At 41.6% G+C, this 22723-nt stretch overlaps 1 protein-coding gene and 1 long non-coding RNA gene across 3 annotated transcripts in view; one reads left to right on the top strand and one right to left on the bottom strand.

Moving 5' to 3' along the window:
* Positions 1-22723, top strand: part of DPP4 (dipeptidyl peptidase 4) — a 70376-nt gene that overhangs the window by 35229 nt on the left and 12424 nt on the right. The window contains exons 13-21 of the mRNA XM_048869561.2: positions 1790-1894; positions 1983-2050; positions 7548-7601; positions 8191-8315; positions 9483-9530; positions 12222-12320; positions 14623-14692; positions 16708-16902; positions 18071-18125. Of these exons, the coding sequence (XP_048725518.2) occupies positions 1790-1894; positions 1983-2050; positions 7548-7601; positions 8191-8315; positions 9483-9530; positions 12222-12320; positions 14623-14692; positions 16708-16902; positions 18071-18125 (819 nt within the window). The remainder of the gene's footprint in view (positions 1-1789; positions 1895-1982; positions 2051-7547; positions 7602-8190; positions 8316-9482; positions 9531-12221; positions 12321-14622; positions 14693-16707; positions 16903-18070; positions 18126-22723) is intronic.
* On the bottom strand, positions 4668-22522 carry LOC125644883 (uncharacterized). Of its 2 annotated transcripts, none has more exons than XR_007359142.2 (5): positions 21514-22522; positions 14647-14785; positions 13498-13741; positions 8160-9035; positions 4668-5267 (listed from the first exon to the last, which is right to left on the bottom strand). It is a non-coding gene; the product is annotated as an uncharacterized LOC125644883 (long non-coding RNA). The 2 variants fall into 2 exon arrangements; XR_007359143.2 differs by having other exon boundaries at positions 13498-13640.

Genomic DNA, 22723 nt, shown 5'->3' with positions numbered 1-22723 from the left:
TGATGAGAGATCATCCCACCTGCTGTCAAATTTGATTTGGAAAGGAAGGCTTTAATCCTGACACATTTTGCTTCTGTACAGCAAAGGCTCCACAATTAGGCAATTGGTGTAAGCTGTTGGGCAAAGTGGGGAGTCTTTGTGCCATTCAACTAGCAGGATTAAAAAAAAAATCTTCACTGTATGAAAAGGATCAAAGCCAAGGTGAGGTTTATTAACACAGAGATAGCAAACGTTTGTGAGACAGCAGGGTGGGTGACAGTCTACAGCACACTAGCCTGCGGTGTACTAACTGGCCAAGTGGGTCCTGCTACTGTGCACTAAAATTTCCATTTCAAACAGCAGTCGGTCAAAGCACATTATGGAACTTTCAGTGTGCGGTCGCTGAGTCCACACAACCACTAGTAAGTGACAGGCTAGTGCACAGTAGACTCACGTCCTGGCTTGCCATGCACAAAATGTCCACATAGGCAAGCCCTTACATATTCTGCCCTTTAATCTCATCTAACCCAGGATAACATGACACTGGTTGATCGGTGACCTCTTTTTGTAAAGTGCTTTGAGATCTACTGATGAAAAGCACTGTGTAAGAGCTGGGCAGTATTATTATTTTTACCAACCAAAGAAAATGTAGTGAATTCAAGATCACTCAGGACTTCATGGTCCCTATATTGCTCATGGCCTAGGAACCAACAGTGTGTTACCTCAGAAATTTAAGCCCTTGCCAATTAAGTTAAAGGAGAATCACATTTAGCTGAAGTGAGATTGCAGTTTTAAATAGGGCTTTGAGAAACTAGTGAAATACATTCCATGAAATTTTGTACAAAAATATTACCAAGGAGGCAGTGTTGTCCAGAGAAATGAACACAGGTATTGGAAAGGCTTGATTTCTAATCCCAGTTTATGCTACTCACTCATTGAATGGCCTTAGGCAAGTCACTTTGTCTATCTCAGTTTCCCCATATGTAAAACAGGAATAAACAATAACATGTCCTGGGGGACTGTGAGGATTGGTTAATTTTTTTGAGTGTGTAACAAACTATAGAAATACTATGTCATTTCACTTGAAGCAATTTCATGCCTTTCCATTTTTTTCTACATAAGCAGTCAGATCCAAAGCCCTCTGGAGTCAATAGAAAGACTCCCATTAATTTAAATGTGCTTTGGATCAGGTCTGTTTTGCTGAATGGCTATTTCTACAATGAAAACATAAAAATATAAGTGCCAGCTTTAAGCTGTTTTGAATTGTGAAGCCACCGTCCACTCAAAATTGGGCCCTTTGCCTTTGGAAAGTAGCTTGTTTTATTGGAAAAAGAAGCCATTTTTCAATTGAAAAGTTTGCAGAACATAGAAGACATGTCAATGAACTGTGCTCAAATTCATAAACATCATGCAGGCCCCCTCAAATTTCACATACAGTGTTTGTAGTAACGCGTACACCATGATATTATAAAGTGACAGGAAAATAGTAAACTTGAAAGTCTTTAATTCGAAAGGGAGGTGGGAGCTCGTGGGTGGCAGGTTGCTAATATACCGGAAGTTGTGCAAACAAAGACAGCATGTTGGCTGTGTTTACTTCTAAAGATGGTTGCTATAGGTTCCATGCACCTAATCAAAATAAATTTCCAGCCCTGAACTGAAACAGTATTCTGTGGTATGTTTACCGAGATGCATGACATGAATGTTAAGAGCCTATGAATTCAGGTGCTGAGGGATTCCCAAAAACTAAAGGTCAGCATTTTGTTCTTGGGTTTCTGTTATCTGCTCTAATAGTTTTGTGTTGTTTTTCCAGTTTCAGCCTTCTGACCCTTACTTCGCATCTGATAATGTTAGCTACTACAAAATTTTAAGCAATACAGAGGGCTACAAACATATCCACTATATCAACAGCACAGGGGTGAGTAATAACTCTTAGGCGCTGAGTTACATTTCTTCAGGCCAGCATGGAATTTACCTTTCTGCTTTTTGCCTCCCCATGTTTTTAGAGCAGAATACCTATTACACATGGAAAATGGGAAGTAATCAGCATAGAAGCTGTAACCAATGACTTTATGTGAGTATTGTAAGAAAAGCAATTTAACTGCAAGCAGGACCAATCCCCAACTAAATCATCCCAGCCAGGGCTTTGTCAAGCCTGACCTTAAAAACCTCAAAGGAAGGAGATTCCACCACCTCCCTAGGTAATGCATTCCAGTGCTTCACCACCCTCCTAGTGAAAAAGTTTTTCCTAATATCCAACCTAAACCTCCCCCACTGCAACTTGAGACCATTACTCCTTGTTCTGTCATCTGGTACCACTGAGAACAGTTTAGATCCATCCTCTTTGGAACCCCCTTTCAGGTAATTGAAACCAGCTATCAAATCCCCCCTCATTCTTCTCTTCTGCAGACTAAACAATCCCAGTTCCCTCAGTCTCTCCTCATAAGTCATGTGTTTCAGTTCCCTAATCATTTTTGTTGCCCTCTGCTGGATGCTTTCCAATTTTTTCCACACCCTTCTTGTAGTGTGGGGCCCAAAACTGGACACAGTACTCAAGATGAGGCCTCACCTATGTTGAATAGAGGGGAACGATCACGTCTCTCGATCTGCTGGCAATGCCCTTACTTATACAGCCCAAAATGCCATTAACCTTCTTGGCAACAAGGGCACACTGTTGACTCTCATCCAGGTTCTCGTCCACTGTAACCCCTCGGTCCTTTTCTGCAGAACTGCTGCCTAGCCATTCGGTCCCTAGTCTGTAGCAGTGCATGGGATTCTTCCATCCTAAGTGCAGGACTCTGCACTTGTCTTTGTTGAACCTCATTGGATTTCTTTTGGCTCAGTCCTCTAATTTGTCTAGGTCCCTCTCAATCCTAATCCTACTCTCCAGTGTATTTACCATTCCTCCCAGTTTAGTGTCATCTGCAAACTTGCTGAGGGTGTAGTCCACACCATCCTCCAGATCATTAATGAAGATATTGAACAAAACCGGCCCCAGGACCAACCCTTGGGATGCTCTGCTTGATACCAGCTGCCAACTAGACATGGAGCCATTGATCACTACCCGTTGAGCCTGACGATCTAGCCAGCTTTCTGTCCACCTTATAGTCCATTCATCTAGCCCATACTACTTTAACTTGCTGGCAAGAATACTGTGGGAGACTGTATCAAAAGCTTTGCTAAAGTCAAGGTATATCACATCCACTGCTTTCCCCATATCCACAGAGCCAGTTATCTCATCATAGAAGGCAATCAGGTTGGTCAGATATGACTTGCCCTTGGTGAATCCATGTTGACTGTTCCTGATCACCATCATCGCCTCCAAGTGCTTCAAAATGGTTTCCTTGAGGACCTGCTCCATGATTTTTCCAGGGATTTTTCCAGGGACTGAGGTAAGGCTGTAGTTCCCCGGATTCTCCTTCTTCCCTTTTTTAAAAATAGGGACTGTATTTGCCTTTTTCCAATCGTCCGACACCTCCCTCAGTTGCCATGAGTTTTCAAAGATAATGGCCAATGGCTCTGCAATCACATCAGCCAACTCCCTCGGCACCCTTGGATGCACTGCATCCGGCCCCATTGACTTATGCATGTCCAGCTTTCCTAAATCGTCCTTAACCTGTTCTTTCACAACTGAGGGCTGCTTACCTCCTCCTCATACAGTGCTTCCCAGTGCAGCAGTCTGGGAGCTGACTTTGTCCGTGAAGACCAAGGCAAAAAAAGCATTGAGTACTTCATCTTTTTCCACATCATCTGTCACTAGGATGCATCCCCTATTCAGTAGGAGTCCCACACTTTCCCTGACCTTCTTCTTGTTGCTAACATACCTGTAGAAACCCTTCTTTTTACCCTTCACATCCCTTGCTAGCTGCTATTCCAGTTGTTCTTTGGTCTTCCTGATTGCACCCCTGCATGCTCAGGCAATATTTTTATACTCCTCCCTAGTCATCTGTCCAAGTTTCCACTTCTTGTAAGCTTCTCTTTTGTGTTTAAGTTCACCAAAGATTTCTCTGTTAAGCAAAGCTGGTCGCCTGCCATATTTTTGCTATTCATTCTGCGCATCGGGATGGTTTGTTCCTGCACCCTTAATAAGGCTTTTTTAGAATACAGCCAGTTCTCCTGGACCCCTTTCCCCCTCATATTAGCCTCCCAGGAGATCCTACGCATCAATTCCATGCAGGAGTCAAAGTCAGCATGAGCAAAGCCCTCCCTGAACCCACCGTGGGGAAGGCAAAAAAAAAACCCCAACTCCACCTTTGCCAATCTGGTGGTAAGGGAAAAATTCCTTTCCAGCGTGATGGCCTTTCCAGTGTGATGGGTTGGATCATAGAAACCCCCTTGGGGCTGCCTACTGATGTGCCAAGACTACTTCTGCCCCTGCTTTCCTGCCCTGGCAGCTTGGGACTCCAGAGCCCTGCCTGGTTTGAGCCAGACCTGCTAGCCTGCTGCAAACCCAAACCCAGGTCTGAACCACGTCCCCTAACAGCTGTAGGCTTAATTGAAAGCAGCTTAAGAAGTGTTCCTGTCTTTAACACTCAGATGCCCAACTCCCAATGGGGTCCAAACCCCAAATAAATCCGTTTTATCCTGTATAAAGCTTCTACAGGGTAAACTCATAAATTGTTCGCCCTCTATAACACTGATATAGAGGTATGCACAGCTGCCCCCCCCCCGGTATTAATACATACTCTGGGTTAATTAGTAAGTAAAAAGTGATTTTATTAAATACAGAAAGTAGGATTTAAGTGGTTCCAAGTAATAGCAGACAGAACAAAGTGAATCACCAAGCAAAATAAAACAAAATATGCAAGTCTATGCCTAATACAGTAAGAAAATGGAATACAGATAAAACCTCACCCTCAGAGGTTCCAGTAAGCTTCCTTGTACAGACTAGTCTCCTTCTAGTCTGGGTCCAGCAATCACTCACACTCCCTATAGTTACTGTCCTTCGTTCCAGTTTCTTTCAGATATCCTTGGGGGTGGAGAGCCTATCTCGTGAGCCAGCTGAAGACCAAATGGGGGTCTCCCACGGGCTTAAATACACCCCCTCTTGTGGGTGGAGACCCCCTCCTCTCTCCTATGCAAAGTCCAGCTCCAAGATGGAGTTTTGGAGTCACAGGGGCAAGTCACATGTCCATGCATGACTCAGTTTTTACAGGCAGCGGCCATTGCCCACATGCTATCTTGACTGTCTCCAGGAATTCTTTTGAAATGGATTGGAGCCTTCCAAGATCCATTGTTCGTTAAGTGTTTCTTGATTGGGCACTTAATTTGCACATTTCTTTCTCAAGAAGCTGACAAATCAAGCAAGTACACAGCCAATATTCATAACTTCGAATACAAAAATGATACATGCATACAAATAGGATGAATAGATTTAGTCGATCATAACCTTTACAGGTATGCAAAAAAGAAAAGGAGTACTTGTGGCATGTTAGAGACTAACAAATTTATTTGAGCATAAGCTTTCGTGAGCTACAGCTCACTTCATCGGATACATTCAGTGGAAAATACAGTGGGGAGATTTATATACACAGAGAACATGAAACAATGGGTGTTACCATACACACTATAACGAGAGTGATCAGGTAAGGTGAGCTATTACCAGCAGGAGAGCCGAGGGGGGGGAAACATTTTGTAGTGATAATCAAGGTGGGCCATTTCCAGCAGTTTGACAAGAACGTCTGAGGAACAGCGGGGTGGGTGGGTGGGGCAGGAATAAACATGGGGAAATAGTTTTACTTTGTGTAATGACTCATCCACTCCCAGTCTTTCTTCAGGCCTAAGTTAATTGTATCCAGTTTGCAAATGAATTCCAATTCAGGAGTCTCTCATTGGAGTCTGTTTTTGAAGTGTTTTTGTTGAAGAATTGCCACTTTTAGGTCTGTAAGCGAGTGACCAAAGAGATTGAAGTGTTCTCTGACTGGTTTTTGAATGTTATAATTCTTGACGTCTGATTTGTGTCCATTTATTCTTTTACGTAGAGACTGTCCAGTTTGGCCAATGTATATGGCAGAGGGGCATTGCTGGCACATGATAGCATATATCACATTGGTAGATGTGCAGGTGAACGAGCCTCTGATAGTGTGGCTGACGTGATTAGGCCCTATGATGGTGTCCCCTGAATAGATATGTGGACACAGTTAGCAACAGGCTTTGTTGCAAGGATAGGTTCCTGGGTTAGTGGTTCTGTTGGGTGGTGTGTGGTTGCTGGTGAATATTTGCTTCAGGTTGGGGGGTTCTCTGTAAGCAAGGACTGGCCTGTCCCCCAAGATCTGTAAGAGTGATGGGTCATCCTTCAGGATAGGTTGTAGGTCCTTGATGGTGCGTTGGAGAGGTTTTAGTTGGGGGCTGAAGGTGATGGCTAGTGGTGTTCTGTTATTTTCTTTGTTGGGCCTGTCCTGTAGTAGGTAACTTCTGGGAACTCTTCTGGCTCTGTCAGTCTGTTTCTTCACTTCAGCAGGTGGGTATTGTAGTTGTAAGAACACTTGATAGAGATCTTGTAGGTGTTTGTCTCTGTCTGAGGAGCTCACCTTACCTGATCACTCTCGTTACAGTGTGTATGGTAACACCCATTGTTTCATGTTCTCTGTGTATATAAATCTCCCCACTGTATTTTCCACTGAATGCATCTGATGAAGTGAGCTGTAGCTCACAAAAGCTTATGCTCAAATAAATTTTAGTCTCTAAGGTGCCACAAGTACTCCTTTTCTTTTTGCGGATACAGACTAACATGGCTGCTACTCTGAAACCTGTCATTTTACAGATATGTTACATGGCATATGTAGCGTAAAACATATTTCAGTTATGTCATATATATACACACACACACACACACACACATTCATAAGCATATTTCCATAAAGCCTTACGGGGTGCACCGTCACACCCAGCCCCTCTAATAACGGGTCTTACCCAAACCTGGTATTTCACCATCTAAAGGGGAGGGAGGGTGGGTGCTGTCTCAGGCTGCTCCAGGTAAAAGGGAGCTTCACGCATAGGGCTGTCCCTTTTCGATCCTTTTGTCTGTCCGGTTCCCAGTGGATGATACACTGTCTCCACACAGGCCCCTTGTCCCCTTTTTTAAGCAGTTGGCCCCACTCCCCCACCACAGCGATAAAGCACTGTTCCCTTTGTGGCCAGACAGACAAATTCCCACCCGCCTAAAGATATGGTGCTGTCATTCAGGGTGTATAGCACTCCTTGCAACTACTGTGTCCAAACACAAGGTGTTCTCTCTAGTTGAGGGTCTGCCTTCTCTCTCTGCTTCCCCTGAATTTGCATTAATCTCTGCGAATGCTATGGCAGGCAGAAATACCACAATATGTGAAGCAAGTTACTTGAGTTTGGCAACTTTGAATATGTAAAAATAATACAGTGACAGTTTGTTTGGATAGATATACATATGAGCAGCACAGGATATTTCATATACTTACCTACATTAGGCAGAGTTACATTAACTTCTCTAAATAAAAATTTGATGCATAAAGATGTAATTAAGCAATATCTAAATGATCATTTTATGTCTTGTGTAAATACACCATAAATAACTTACTTCAACTGTTGTTTTATAGATACTACCTCAGTAATGAATTTGGTGGAATGCCAGGAGGAAGAAACCTTTATAAGTATGATGCTTATTATATTTCCAAATTTAGAAATGAAAAGAATGTAATGAAAGTTATAGACAAGTTTAGTGATTAAGATATTCAATATCCATTGATCCCAAATAAAGTGTACAGTGCTGTGTGGGATATTTAATTAAAATATTTTAGGAAAACAAGCTGTTGTGTTACAGGGAATAAAACAGTTCTTTTAGAAGATGAAAAATGCTCATTATAATATTAGTATTTTAGAGTTTTGATTATGATGTAAATTGCAGTATTTCCTGAACTCTGGAGTGCTAGTTTCTGGTTTTGCTGCCATTACAATCAACTGGAGTTTTGCTGTTGACTTTAGTGGGAACAGGACTGGACCTTAATACCCTATATAATGGCATGTTTGTAAGAAAAGCACATCATAATGCGAAATGCATTGTTACTAGGGAGCTCTGTTCTACATACATGCTTATGCATGGTTTGTACAGAGATATATCTCTGATGCAAAATAGACAAATTCCATCTGGCATTGTTTAGTCACCTGACAACTGTGGTGACTGAATGGACATTTTCAGAAATGTCATTTACCTTTTAAATGAAACTTTCCATCACTTTGCAGAGTGTCAGCTGGAAATGGTCCAACGACACCTAAGTGCGTGAGCTGTGATCTGGACAAAGAGAGATGTCAGTATTATTCTGCATCCTTCAGCAGCGATGCACAATATTATCTGCTGAATTGTTATGGTGAGTATAACCCAAACTAGTAGATGCGGATGTGACTCAGTATTTAATTAGGAGGGGTTCAACCACGATGTCTGTGGTACGTGCTAAAGAACAATGCTATGTGTTCATTGTTGTTTCTTTGGATTTATGCAGTAATTAACAACTGCCTGTCCTAGGCTCGAAGCACCTGTCACTCAAATTATAAGAATAAAAATAAAATGGAATGATAGCTTACCCCAACAGTCAGCAGAACTCAACCCCCCAAGAAAAGATACAATTCCCCTCTCCCATGCAGATCTAACCCCCAGCAAGACCTATCTCTGAAGCTGCCTGTGCAAACAGATGCATCTTGCAGCATGCTCAGAAGGACAACAGATTAGGGTCAGTGGCATGTGCCAGTGGCATGTGCCAGTGCTGACGGCTTATCTCGAAGAATGAGCTACTACAGCCCCCTCTCTTCAATTCTGAACACTTTAATGCCCTAAAGTATCATAGAAGTGACACTCTCACTCCAGAAGTGGAGTGAGGAAAATAGATTCTTGCCTTCTTTGATGACTGGTGGTTCAAGGAGAATCAGTGGCAGAATTCCATAGGGAGACTTGTAAGGGAAGATGCTGCTGTAGAGAGCTGTATATTGTGGAAGGACTTGGATGTTCCTTTGGGAGCAAGGCCAGCGATTTACATTTTAGGGAAGAGAAATCCTCAGTGAGTGCGATTAATATAAGGGGAGAGATAGTGAGCCTGTTTAAAAAAAAAGTCCAAGAAATATTTAGTGTCCAATATTTAGGGTCCAAGAAATATCTGAGCTCTCCTCCTGAGTCACTGACCTACTGGCACACATACTGGAAAGTGATAGGGACGAATTAGCTAGTTCAGGGAAAAAAGCATTTGAATCACCCCTGAGTTCTGAACTGCACATTGTTTTAAGGTGCTGAAATCTTAAGCCAATGCTTTCGCACTTTGGGTCTCTCTCAAACATGGAAGGGAGGGGGGAACCTGGGGCTTCTGTGGAAAGTAGGTGGAGGGCCTTTGGGGAGACTTTTGGGGTCTCAGTGATGGTTCTTAAAAAATTCAGATACTTTCCCAAGCTGAACATTCTGGGAATCACACTCTCCTAGTTAGTGTTACAGGATCACGTTTAAAAAGGCATTCAACTAAAACACAGATGTTCTTTTCTTGTGTCAACAGGTCCCGGCCTGCCCACTTCTGTGCTGTCCAGAAGTAGTGATGATCATGGTATTTGATCTTCTCTATTTTCAGTTGCAATGTGTGTCTGCGTGTGTAGTAGATATGGGGTATCCTTAGTCTTAGGGTATTTTAATTTTTGACAAAAAGAAAAGGAGTACTTGTGTCACCTAGTCTCTAAGGTGCCACAAGTACTCCTTTTCTTTTTGCGGATACAGACTAACACGGCTGCTACTCTGAAACCTAATTTTGACAGTCAATTGTGTCCTGGCTAACTCTAAGCTTTTCCCAGTAGAACGAGATAAAATGCACTGGAATTCAGTAATCAGACTTGCCATTTATTTCTGTTGTTGTTTTAACAAGGTGTATTGATTTTTCAGCATTGATTTAAATCAGCGAGCAAGAAAACTTGATTTAAATAATAAATTTTACTCTTGCTTTTTACTTTTTAGTTATTTTCCTAAAGCAAGGTTCATTCTCATTGGTTGGTATAACCATTAAATGATATTGATTTGCAACTAACTGTAGCCATCACAATAAATTTGATACTACTTTTTGCTAACAAGGAGGATATACTATATATAAGTAATTATATAGCTCAACATTTTGTTCATATTCTTAATTTTCACATTTTTATTATGTTAGAAAATAGTGAATGATGCATTTCTTGTTCACTAGGTAAAATTTTACTCATGATTTCTGCCAAGGTGCATTTGGATGGAAACTGGAATTCAGTTAAAAGTGTACAAAACCAACCCTAATAAGTTGTTTTTCTACAAATAAAGTTACCTTACATGTGTTGGATACATAAGGAACAAAAGCAGGTTTATACCATGTTTTGCATTTCAAACTGATTTATTAAACAAAGGACATATTAACTGCAGTTAGGGAATTTATGGGTTGTTTCTGGTCACCATAAGCCAGATTTTCAAAAGTAGTTGGGTGCCTAAAGGTGCAGATAGGTACCTAAAGGGGCTGGGTGTGAATCTGTTCAGGTGCTTTTGAAAATCCCAGTATGCTTTATTACTTTTGGTGTCAGTTTAACTAGCAGGTGCACAGACAATATAATCTTCATTTGGACTAGTTCATTCAAAGTTGAGAAACTGATCGGGTGTTGGGAAAAAAAGCAGGAAAGTTTGTTTTCCTTTTCCAATCCATTAATAAAAAGCAGGTGAGAAAAGATGAGATCTACTAATGCTATAAAACCTTGAAGCACAAGGGGCCAGATTTTCAAAGGTAATTAGGCACCTAAAGATGCAGATGGATGTATAGGGCTAGATTCACAAGTAGGATTTAACTGGGAATTGGTCCTGCTTTGAGCAGGGGGTTGGACTAGATGACCTTCTGGGGTCCCTTCCAACCCTGATATTCTATGATTCTATGAGGACTTAGGTGCGTGTCACTTTAGACATCTAAATCCACAATTTAGATCCACAAAGCCCCTGCTTAATTGCCACCTAACTGTGGAGGCAGCTACATTTCCACTGGTTAAGTCCCCTATGTACCTAAATTTCTGCCACTGGGCATGTCCATAGCTGCATCAGTCCTGAAACCACTGAACTGTTTGGTGCCTAACTCACACCTAAGCCTTGGTTGAAGTCACAAGCTAGGCACTCCCCCACCTATCTCACCTGAAGGTGCGGATCTGATGGATGTGCTCAGAATCCACCTTAAAGCATATCTACCGAATTGGGCCGTGCACATAATACAGCCAGACACTAAACACTAGCCCAATGGTCAGAGCACTCACGCAGGATATGGGAGACCTGAGTTTGAATCTCCATTCTGCCTGATGCAGCTATGCCATAACTACTGGCTTATGCAGTGTTCTGGGGCAGATCTCAAACTCTGCTGTTGAAGGCACAGGTGCCAGCTTCCTGAGCACCCCAGAAGTGCTCAAACCCCAGGCCTGTCTTAGACACCTAACTCCATGAGAGGGCTCTCAGCTTTGAATCCCAAACAAAAAGAAGGACATCCATCTGGCTGAGATTTAGCCATCTAGTTCCCTCTGAGGGCAGGGATTGGGCCTCACCCCTCTCTTTGGCATTTCCTATTGGTTAGCTCGGGCAGTTCTCCACTCAGCTTGCTGGCTTCTGTGAATCTCATTCTTAGGCACCTAACTCTCCCCATGCATTGTACAGCGAGCTTGGCCACCTAACTCAGAGCTGTGAATTCCACCTGGTGGCAGGGCGCCTACATGTTAGGCACTGCGATGTTCAGCCTAAATCTCCTTTATGAATCTAACCCCTAGTGAGATTTTCAAAAGCACCTAAGCACAACACACAACTCCCATTGAAATCAATGGAAGCTGGGTGTGAATCTGTACAGGTGCTTTTGAAAATCCCAGTATGCAAAAGTTCTTCTGAACAACAGAAACTGAAAGTGCTTAAATGTAGAAAAATATAAATACCAGCATTTGCTCTATTAAAAAGACTGAAAATAATATGAATATTTAATTTACAGGAAATTGAGTTGACCTCAAAAGTTGAAGCGTCTTCTCCCAATTGTGTATATAACTTTTTTAAAAAATAGCAACCTGTAACTCATTAGAATTTGAAGAGGGCTCAATGATTCAGCATATTTTTATTTATTTAAATTATTTGAATAGATTATAGTAAATTTCGGTCCTAATGTAGCTTGTCAATTTCAAATTGAATTTTAAACAGGTTTATTTTTAAAAAGGAAAAATGAATGATTTTTTAAATTTAAATTAAATACATTTTTATCCACCTTGTTATTTAGTCATCAGAATTTTGGAAAACAACACAGATTTGGACAATATGTTGAAGGATATTCAAATGCCTTCCAAAAGAGTTGACAACATTAGTCTGAATGGATACAGTAAGTTAAAAATATGTCTTAATTCTTTACCATTTTTAGGAAAGATGCAGTACATTTTAAAAATCCCGGGCTAGAAACTTTCTTAAATATATTCTAATTGAAGACTAAAGCTGTATTTATTTTGGTTCTTAAAACTTTTAGTTTTGAGAGAGAGAAAGAGAGAGAGTGTGTGTGTAAATAGTGAAATGACAGCACCATTGAAATTACACAGAATAAAACCAGCTGCTACCCTTGACAAATTTCTTTTGTAGAGTGTGTATCATTGTGCTTTCTTCTTGATGATGTTGTGGATGACTGCTCTTTAGTTGCTAATATATGTGGTGGGGTGAAGAGTCAAAATTAAAGGATAAAAGTGCTGCTACGCCAGAAAACTCATAGTAGAATTTTAATTGGTTTAAAGAGATTACTCATTTATGTTAATTTAAAGGCACATTTAATGTGGGTGGCTTGTGTTTGAAGACAGAGATCATGCTGGAGTGGTACTATGATTATTCAAAAATAGATGCAGGATCTAAATTTCTAGAAAACTTTTTTGGGTTATTAAGGCCCCCAATTCAGCAAAGCACGTAAGCATGTGTGTAACTTCAATATGTGATTAGTCCAATTGAAGTCAGTGGAATGACTCACATGCTTAAAAGTATGTGTATGCCTGAATATTCTACTGACTCCGGGTTTTCTGAATAACAATATAACAATGTGTTAGTGCTTAAAGAATTTGTTTTAAGTGGCTATTATAGATGTTAGATATGGGGCTAAATTGCCCAGTAGGTGAATTCACCACTAATGCTTTATGAATCTTGCTGGTTTGGATTTGCATGGTGTCAAGGAACCCAAACCAGTTGGTTTGGCTCATGGCCTCTTAAGTTTCCTTGGAGTCTTGCCTTGAATTGATACTTGGTTGAGGAACATTGATAGGCTATGAGAAGTATGCACAGTGCCTTCCCGGACTATTCTTGATTCCAACTTCTAGTGTCAGCCTGTTTTTTGTGACACACATTCACTCTGTTCAACAAAATGATCATTCTTACAGGAATCAAGTTTTACAAACTTTGTTGCACTTTTTTGATACCTCCCTCCTCCCACTGTTATCTCATTAATATTATAGCTCTCCTTTATCTTTGTGTTTCTGTCTTTTATTTCTAGTGACACTTTTAGTAGGGTTAAAGATGGAAACTACCAGGGAAGATGGAGGTTTAAAGATAATCTTCATGCTATCAGTTGTGTGTTCATCTTTTTATTCCTTCTTCCTCTTACTACTTCATCTCTTCTGGGTAGAAGCTGTTGGGTAAGGGGAATTTCCTCTTCTTTCTTTGTTTAGTACTGGACAGAAAAAAAAATCCCACTAATTTAAACTTCAGATCCAAATATCCTCTTCAATCCATGTGTCTTGTACATCTCAATGAAGATGCGTATACCTATATCTACAGAGCACAGAGGAAAAACACTTTCAACAGCATATGACCCAGAGTCTTAATTTTTGTATGTCTCACTTAGCACCTTTATATTTTAACATCATGTGTAGTCTGAACTCTACAAACTCCTGAAACACTTGGACTCTAACCATTAGAACACAACACATTCCTATAACACTCATTACACTCTGTGTGCAACATCCATTCCAGTAAAATCCTTCAGTGAACAAGCAAACCACTAAGTCTGCAGAACTCCCTATATCCTTCACAGTCTGCACTTAATATGATTGGTTAACTCATATCAGCCCAGCTCTTCCATCACAGTTGTGAGAGGAAAAGCATAGAATTATATTGCTATTCCCCATGATGTAAATATAATAAAACACATTTCTTAGATTTTGTTCATAGACCATTGAACGGAGTTCGTTGTTCCACACTTACCTGGGAAGTTCATAATTTCCACTCAATTTTCTCTCTCATTTGGGACATGGGAGCTAGAAAGTTGACTAGAAAAGCATTTTCTTAGCTGATATCAGACTGGCAGCACGCCACTTTGTGAAGATTTCCACATTAAATGTAGACTCTTAACTACAGAAAACATACTGATAATTTTTTTAAAAAAATTGTAACTACCAGCTTCAGAATTTCCAGTGACTTACTTTTAAACCATGAAGACATTATGAGTCAAGATTTCTAATTAACCTAGTAAATCTAAATCTAGACTAATTTGTTTTAGGGCATTTTTGAATAAAATAAAGTTTTTTGTACAATTTTTAAAAAATTAATGGATGACTCAAACATACTTTACTGATTATGTGAACAGTGCGGCTGTATGTTAGTTATTCCATAGCACGACTAATACAAATCAAACTTATTTTTTTTACTTTTAGCATTGTGGTATCAGATGATCTTACCTCCCCATTTTGCTTCATCGAAGAAGTACCCTCTGCTCCTTGATGTGTAAGTCTTCAAGTACATTAGCAACGTAATCACTTTCATTTCCTTCAAAGACTTCTAATAACTTCAGAAAACACATAACTGGCCTCTAATTACCTTTAAAAGTGGGTTTAAGAGACAGAGAAGCCATTGTGAATACCAGTTTTCTGTAGATTGTCATGTGGTTTGTTCTACAGTGGACCTCCTAAGCATGTGGACTGTCAGATGCTGCAAGGTTTAACAAGGGTATCTATTGCTTATGGCCCTGGATACTCTTCAGGCATAATCCTCTAAGATTCTGTGCCCTTTCCATGAGGTGCTGAGCATCCTCAGCTCCCACTGAAGTCAATAGGAGTTCAGGGCACACAAGAGTTCCCCTTTATCTTTGAGGACCAGGCCCTGTTTCCAGATTGTTCTGAAAACAGCTGACCATAGTCCTTTTGCAGCCTGACCCAAAACCCATTGAAGTCAATGGATAGAATCCAATTGACTTCAGCAGGCTTTCAGTTGGACCAATAATACATATTAGAGGCAACTGACTAGAAAACCGTGGCTAAGTGACAAATTTGTCTAACTTTTCCTGGTTCCAAAACCCAGAAAAGAAATTTGCTCTTCAGGTAGGTTAGGTTTATGTAAGAGAACTGTACTGTATTGTACAGGTATGTGATAATCTTCATATTAACAGAGAAATCAGGCCAAGGAATTCATAAGCACAAAAAAGAAGACACATTCACTGGACCTTGAATATATTTTCTTTGTTCCTTTTCTTCCTCACTCTCTTCTGCTCATACTAATGTATTTTCATTAATTATTTTTTCTTTAATGAGAATGACTGACTGAAATTGGCTATGCATAGAAATGGCTAACTAACTTCCATATTTACTGAAAACTGGCTCCACAAGGAGAATAGCATAATTCAGGAGTTACATTGTTTTCCTCTCAACACAGAACTCAGTGACCTCTTTTTCTTTATTTAATAGCATTGGATAGAATTATTCATTATTTGCCTACTTATAGTTGTAATGAACAGTAAACCCCCTTCACTTGTTAAAAGGGCCTCTTGATGTTCTGACATATGTATGGATCAGTTTTGAAAGTGACGTGCATAGACATAGGAGGTAGATAACGAGTCCTTTTATTGTTCAGATTTTTTTCTGTTAATGCCTATTTTCCCTTTTAAAAAGGCTCCTCCTTTTTCCCCAAAAGGGAAATAGAGTTGGTTATTTTGGGGCCCAGTCTTGCAGGTCCTACTCATGTAAGGTCTCCCATTAAGAATAAACAAGACAGCACACAATGAATTCTTCAGAAACAGAATGCTAGATTAGTAAAGATGATACTTGCTGATCTAGCTAATCTAACCGTATCTGTTTGAGTACTTATGCAGCCCCATGTCCATAATATCTGAGTGCCTCCAAAGTAGTTAAAAAACAAAGTACAATAACAATCACTTCTCATTTCTTCCTTCCAAGCCTCCATGAGAAATAGTTTGATTAGTCTGTAGGGTGGTTTTTTTGTTTTTAAATTTCACTGATGAGTCACTGAAAGTGTGATGAAATAACATGGGGTTTTTGTTTTGTATTTTCACAAGTGAAGGCTGTTTACTGTTGATTTAACATTTTAATGAGACAAATAATGAATAATAATTAAACAGAGCACCAGAAATAGATTCATTCGGTTAAACAATAGCATCAATTTGAAACAAAGAGACAAAACAAAGAGAGAGGGACTTTGCTTAGGATTCTTGATCCCCTATTGAAATCATCTCATGGTTGTTACTACAGTGCAAAGCAATTGAATTCCTCCTAAAGAAGGGCCAGGTTCTGCAGTGCTTATTCATGTGAATAATTCCACTAAGATTGCTGCTCTTACCCAGTAAAAGCAGGGGTTTGGGTAAGCAGTGGATGGGTTTCACACATTTCTGATGCTCAGTTTAGTTTTTAAGTTTGCCTGTTTGATTTTCAGCAATAACTGTATCACATATTCTTTATGAGAGAATAAATGAACAGCAGATGTTTTACTCCTTTGGGATTCTTTCACAGCTATGCAGGGCCCTGCAGTCAGAAAGTAGATTATGCTTTCCGTATCAATTGGGCTACATACCTTGCAAGCACAGAACAGATCATTGTGGCTAGCTTTGATGGCAGAGGAAGTGGCTACCAAGGAGACGAAATTATGCATGCAGTAAATCGAAGATTGGGAACATATGAAGTAGAGGATCAAATCTCAGCAGCTAGGTAAGCACACAGAACTGTTTCATTAACTATTATAACGCTTGATGTCTCAACTGTTGAAGTTTTAAGAGTGATAAACCAAGGCACTCTTCTTTCTATTCAATAAACAACTCATAAAAATCAGGGGGGAGAAAGGCAGAAATAGATTTGTCAAATAGTTACACTGAAATTTGTACCAAAAAACTGGCTAAATACTGTTTAATTCTATATGCTGAGCCGTAGTCATGTTTAAGTAGTACATGTTTAATTAGTATATAAATAAAACAAGGAACATCATGACGTACAGTGAGGGGAGGCTCTGCTTCATCAGCAAAAACTTTATTCTAGTGGTAATATTATAAAAGAGAGAGAGGATAATCTTGTCACTGTAGCATATGACTTGGAGTCAAGAGACCCAAGTTCTACTTTGGACTTGTCCACAAACTTTCTTTTGTGACTCTGTGCTAGTAGTCACTTACGGTGCAATTTTCAAAATGTGTATGTTTATTATATACCATCTCCTAATCATTACCTTACTAATATTTAACTGTTGACTGATGACCAAGGACTTTTTGATAGGGAGCACAAAAAGCAGACTATATTTTAAAACAAATTATTGTGTTCAATTCATCAAGACTGACTTCTGTTTGTATCTGCTGAGCTAATCAGCATTTTCACCTGTAGTCCTATTCACCATTCAGCTTATACTGGTGGACCTAGTTGAAGTAAATGAAGTCAGTGAGATTGCACCAGTATCACTGAGAGGTAAACTTCAGTGTTGAAAAGGAATTTACCTGACTTGAGTTTCAGGGATTGTTTTTCAGCCCTCATCTCTCCTGTAAGGACCAGATGTAATCCCTGGCTCTTACCATTTCATATCTTGGGGGCTGCCAATATCATACCAAAAAATCATCTAGGCTAAATCTGAGCTGAGCATTTTTTTTTACAAAGCCGCCAGGTTTTGTTTTCTGTCAGTTACACACACAAAAACCTTCAAAATCCCCAGATTTTATGAAGTTCAGAAAAAGGTGAAACATTACATTTTGTCTCAAGCAATCACTGGCCCAAATAGTCCAGCCCTAGCTGTGTGAGTTAAAATGTCAGCATGTCAGAAAACAGGGAATTCCATGTGATTACTACTACTCTAAAATCTCTGCAATCTAGTGAGTGTTTGATTTTTGTTTGCATTTAGAAAATTTTCTGAAATGAGCTTTGTCGATAAGAACAGAATAGCTATTTGGGGCTGGGTGAGTATTCAGATTACTTTGGCTGATGAATCTCTATTAGGTAATTATAAAGACTTAGCTGTTATCTTTTACTCTACACAATAGCTACATAATGTGATGAAGTCTGCACTGATGCTGCTTCTGAACATGTCCTATGGACGAAAGGGATACCTCAATTTACAGAGCTATCAAATTGGCAGCTCTTCACTAAGGCCTTGCCTCAGGAAATTTTTAAAGCACATGCCTAAATTGTAATTCTTTGAGTGATGGTCCCTCTGGCGCGCAAAAGACCTGCACAGTCAAGTGGGTGCTGAACATAATCCAATCTGGCTATATGATAGAGTTTGCATACCTACCTCCTCCAAAATTCTCCTCCCCACACATCCTTGGAGGCCACTCATGAGGGTATTCTTGAGCAACCCCTTATTGCAGTGAGGAGCAGTAGAACACATCCGTCCTCAATACCAGGTTTTACCAGGTTTGAGGTTTTACTCAACTTATCTCCTGGTATTGCAAAAGAAGGACAGTTGACGATCACTCCTCTACTTCCGCCATCTCAAGTACTTCATTCGCAAATCAAATTTCGCATGGTCACCTTGGCATCTATAATCCCGTCTTTAGAAAAGGACATTTGGTTTATGGCTCTCAGCGTGAAGGATGCCTGTTTTTTCATTTAGACATTCATCCCATTGACAGACAGTTCCTTATATTCATGATGGAATCCGACCATTTTCAGTACAGAATGCTCCCTTTTGGAATAGTGACCGCCCCCAGAGTCCTTACCAAGATATTCTTGGTTGTAGCAGCTCATGTCAGACATGGTGATCTCATTATCTTCCTGTAACGAGGTCGCACTCACCTCTTGCGAGTGCTACCTGGTTGAGTGCGTGTGCCTGCACTCTCTCTCTGTTTGTGGTGGGTCTTCAGTGACTCAGCCCTCTGGCCAAGTCATGCACAGTCTGTGAGATAAAAGCAACGCAAGCCCCTTTCGGGGTACAAGTCCAACAGGGGCCTCTCTCAGAGCCCTCTGTAATGTCTCTCTGTTTGTCCCTGCTCCGGAATAGAGCATTGCCCCATGGCTCCTTCCCTGGAGGCAGTATCTTTGTCCTCTCAGGGCCTTTCTGGCCCCCCAGCTCTTCAGCTGGGCCACTACAGTTCAGTTCCCCTTCTGGGGTGCCTCAAAGTCCAGGCTACTTTCCCAGTGGCTGGCGGGGGCAAGGACCCAGGTCCGCCCTCTACTGTGGGTCCCAGCCCAGGGACCCTATAGATAGCAGCCGTTCACAATGTCCCTTTAAATAAACTGTGTTACTGCTATAATTCCCTGGGCCACTTCCTTATGGCTCTTGCACATTCTTCACCCTTATCTCATAGCCTTGTCCTCATGGAGTCCCAGCAGCCAGTCTAGAGCACCATCCACTCTCCTCCAACTCTAGCAAAGAACTGAACTTGCTCTGGCCCTGCAGGTCTTCTTGTAATGACTGGCTGGGCCCTGATTGGCTGCTCCTCACACAGCCACTCTAGGCAGGTTGGCCACTCTACTGCCCTGTTCTGGGGTGGGGTGTGGCAGGGCCACAAGGCCTCCAGCCGGGGGTTTCAGGGCCTAGTCCACCCCTTAGCACTTCCTCTGTCTCGACGCCTGGCTACTTGTCACCAAGTCCCTCCAGGAAACATATGAGTCAGCTTCTGTAATGCTGCATCTCCTCTCCTCACTGGGAGTCAGTGTAAATCCTGAAAAATCTAGTCCCACCCCCACGCAATCTCTGGACTTCTTCGGGGTCACCTTGAATTCTATCACCGTAAAAGCATATTTGCCCAGGGACAGTGACTGTGAACAATATCATAGTGCAGATCGAAGGCAACCCTAGAGTATCGGTCAAGACCTTTCTGTCTCTCTTGGCCTCATGGACCTACATCACCCTATTCACAAGACTCCACTTTCATTGCTTTCAAATGTGGCTGCAGTTGATGTATTCTCCAAACTGCTATCCCATAAACCTTATGGTAACATTTCCTGCCAGGGTAGTGTCTTCCCTATTATGGTGAACAAATCCTCATTGGGTATGCGTGGGCGTCTTCTTTCTTCCTTCCTCTCTGATAGGATCATTATTACAGATGCATCGCTGTTCGGTTGGGGAGCCCACTTGAACAGCTGCACAGAATAAGATACCCGGACATCTCAAGATTCCAAGATGCACCTCAGTGTCCTGGAGTTGCAAGTAGTCCAGAAGCTATGCAAGTCCTTACTTCCATTCATCCACACTCACCATGTCCTTATAATGCCAGACAAGGTTACGACTGTCTTCTACATCAACACGCAGGGAAGAGTGAGATTCATCTCCCTGTGTGCAGAAGAAGTCAGCATGTGGAGTTGTTGTGTCAGCAGTTGAATCACCCTATCAGCAGCTTACCTGTGGGGAAGCAGAATGTGCTTGTAGACTCTCTCAGCAAACGTTTTACAGTTGACATGAGTAGGAGCACAATGATTTGATATTATGCAGGGTTCTGTTCACCTCTCAAAGGAACAGGAGATGTATCACTTATTGCTACACAGGAGCCCTAGGTCACCACTCCCAGGCCAATGTTCTGCTTCTTCCTTGGACAGACCAGTTCAGCCATACCTTCCCTCCACTACCCCTCCTGTCAGGAGTTCTATGCAAAATCCAGCTGGACGGGGCATGAGTCATCCGGATCACCCCTTATTGACGTGGACAATTTTGGCTTCCCAACTCCTATGCATGTCATTCTGACTACTGATCATACTCCCAGTGAGCTCCTGACTCAGGGGAACGGCAAGATCAAGCACCCCGGTCTGCATCTGCTCCTCCTCCAGGCTTGGTATTTAGATGAGCATCATTCTTAGAATGCTCATGCTCCACGACCATGCGAGACATCCTCTGCTGGAAGATGTTATCTCACTAAATGGAGACGCTTTTCTTTTTGAGTACATCAAAGGAGCATTCTTTTAGAAACTGCAGATAGTCTTCTCATCTTGGACTACATCCTCTCTCTGAAGACATCAGGCCTGTCCATCAGCTCCTTGTGAGTCCATTTGGGGACAGTCAGTGCATACCATCCACCTTCTACTCCATCTTCCCACATCCCCTGACCACTAGATTCTGGGAAGGCCTAATCAGAATCTTCCTACCTATTCAGAAGCCTCCTCCCCAGAGGGACCTGAACCTTGTTCTCAGTAATCACAAGGCCCACCTCTGAACCTTTAGCTTCTTGCTCCATGTCTCTCCTTTCCTCAAAGCCCTCACCTCAGCTAGAAGGGTTGGTAAGCTTGCAGCGATGATGGCAGATCCTCCTTACAGTATATTCCATAAGGATAAGGTTACTTTGCATATACACCCCAAATTCACCCCCATTGTAGTTTCAGAATTTCACCTTAACCAATCAATTCACTTACCTTTGTTCCTCCCAAAACCACATGATTCCTTAGGAGAATGAAGACTCCGCTCCTTCTGTGTTTGGCAGGCCTTGGCCTTTTACCTGTAAAGAACAAAATCAATCAGGAAATCCTTGAGACTTTTCATCGCTATCGCAGAAAGAGTCAGGGGGCATGCCATTTCTACCCAGGTAATCTCCAAATGGCTCTCTGGCTGCATTCTACTCTATCACCCCTCCCCCCATGGAGTGAGAGTTTATTCTACTGGAGCACAAGCAACAACTATGGCATCACTTCAGGAGATGCCCTTCGGTGGACATGTGGGGCTCCATTCACACATTCGCAAGACATTCTGTCCTGGTGCAGGACTTCTCTGCTGATGCCTCCTTTGGGATGGTGGTCCTCCACTCATCCTACTTAGGTACTGCTTCTCAGTCACCCTCAGTGGACTACAGTAGGGACCATCATTTGAAGAAGAAGGGGACGTTACTGACCTGTAACTGTGGTCCCTGTCTGTATTCCACTACTTGTCCTCCTTCCCCTCTGCTTTGGATCTTCTCTGATTTACAGTAGAGAAGGAACTGCCCTGCTGTTTATCCCCTCAGACAGAGGTATGAGATGAACCAGGGTGCATGCATGGACTAATGGACACTACTTTCAACTCTCCAGCTGTGGGCACATGGTGGAATGCAGATAGGGACCACGCTTCTCGCAGAACTTCCAGTTACTGGTCAGTCACTATCCCACGCATTGATAGCCCCATTGATTTCAGTGGGACTGCTTGTGTGCTTGAACTTAAACATGTATAAGTGCTTTGCCATACTGGGACTGATGGGCCCAATCCTGCAGTAGCTTCCATGAGTGCTGATCCCTAAGCGTATGAATGTCATTGAAGTCCCTAGACTCTGCAGCTGCTTGAGGGTTAGTCCATCGTTATCCCATTGCAAGGTAAGGATAAGTTCCTAAAATTACTTCTCTTTAAATGTTAAGAGGAAATTTTCAAAACTGGCCTCTAAACTGTTGAGTGCAATTGCTTATGGCAGCAAGTAACACCTTTTTGATATTATGCTGCCTGCTTGCTTCTGCATATCAGGTACTTAAACATCTGTGTAGTGGGCTAGTTTGTGAATTTCACATCTGCCCATAGTAAAGGGTAATGCGTTGTTGCCTTGCCCTGGAGCAGACTGAAATGGAGATTGTCACTCCCCAAGTCATAAACTTGATTCTTGAT

This window comes from Caretta caretta, chromosome 11, assembly GCF_965140235.1.
Source record: "Caretta caretta isolate rCarCar2 chromosome 11, rCarCar1.hap1, whole genome shotgun sequence".
Taxonomy (NCBI): Eukaryota; Metazoa; Chordata; order Testudines; family Cheloniidae; genus Caretta; species Caretta caretta.
This window is presented reverse-complemented; position numbering and strand designations above follow the sequence as displayed.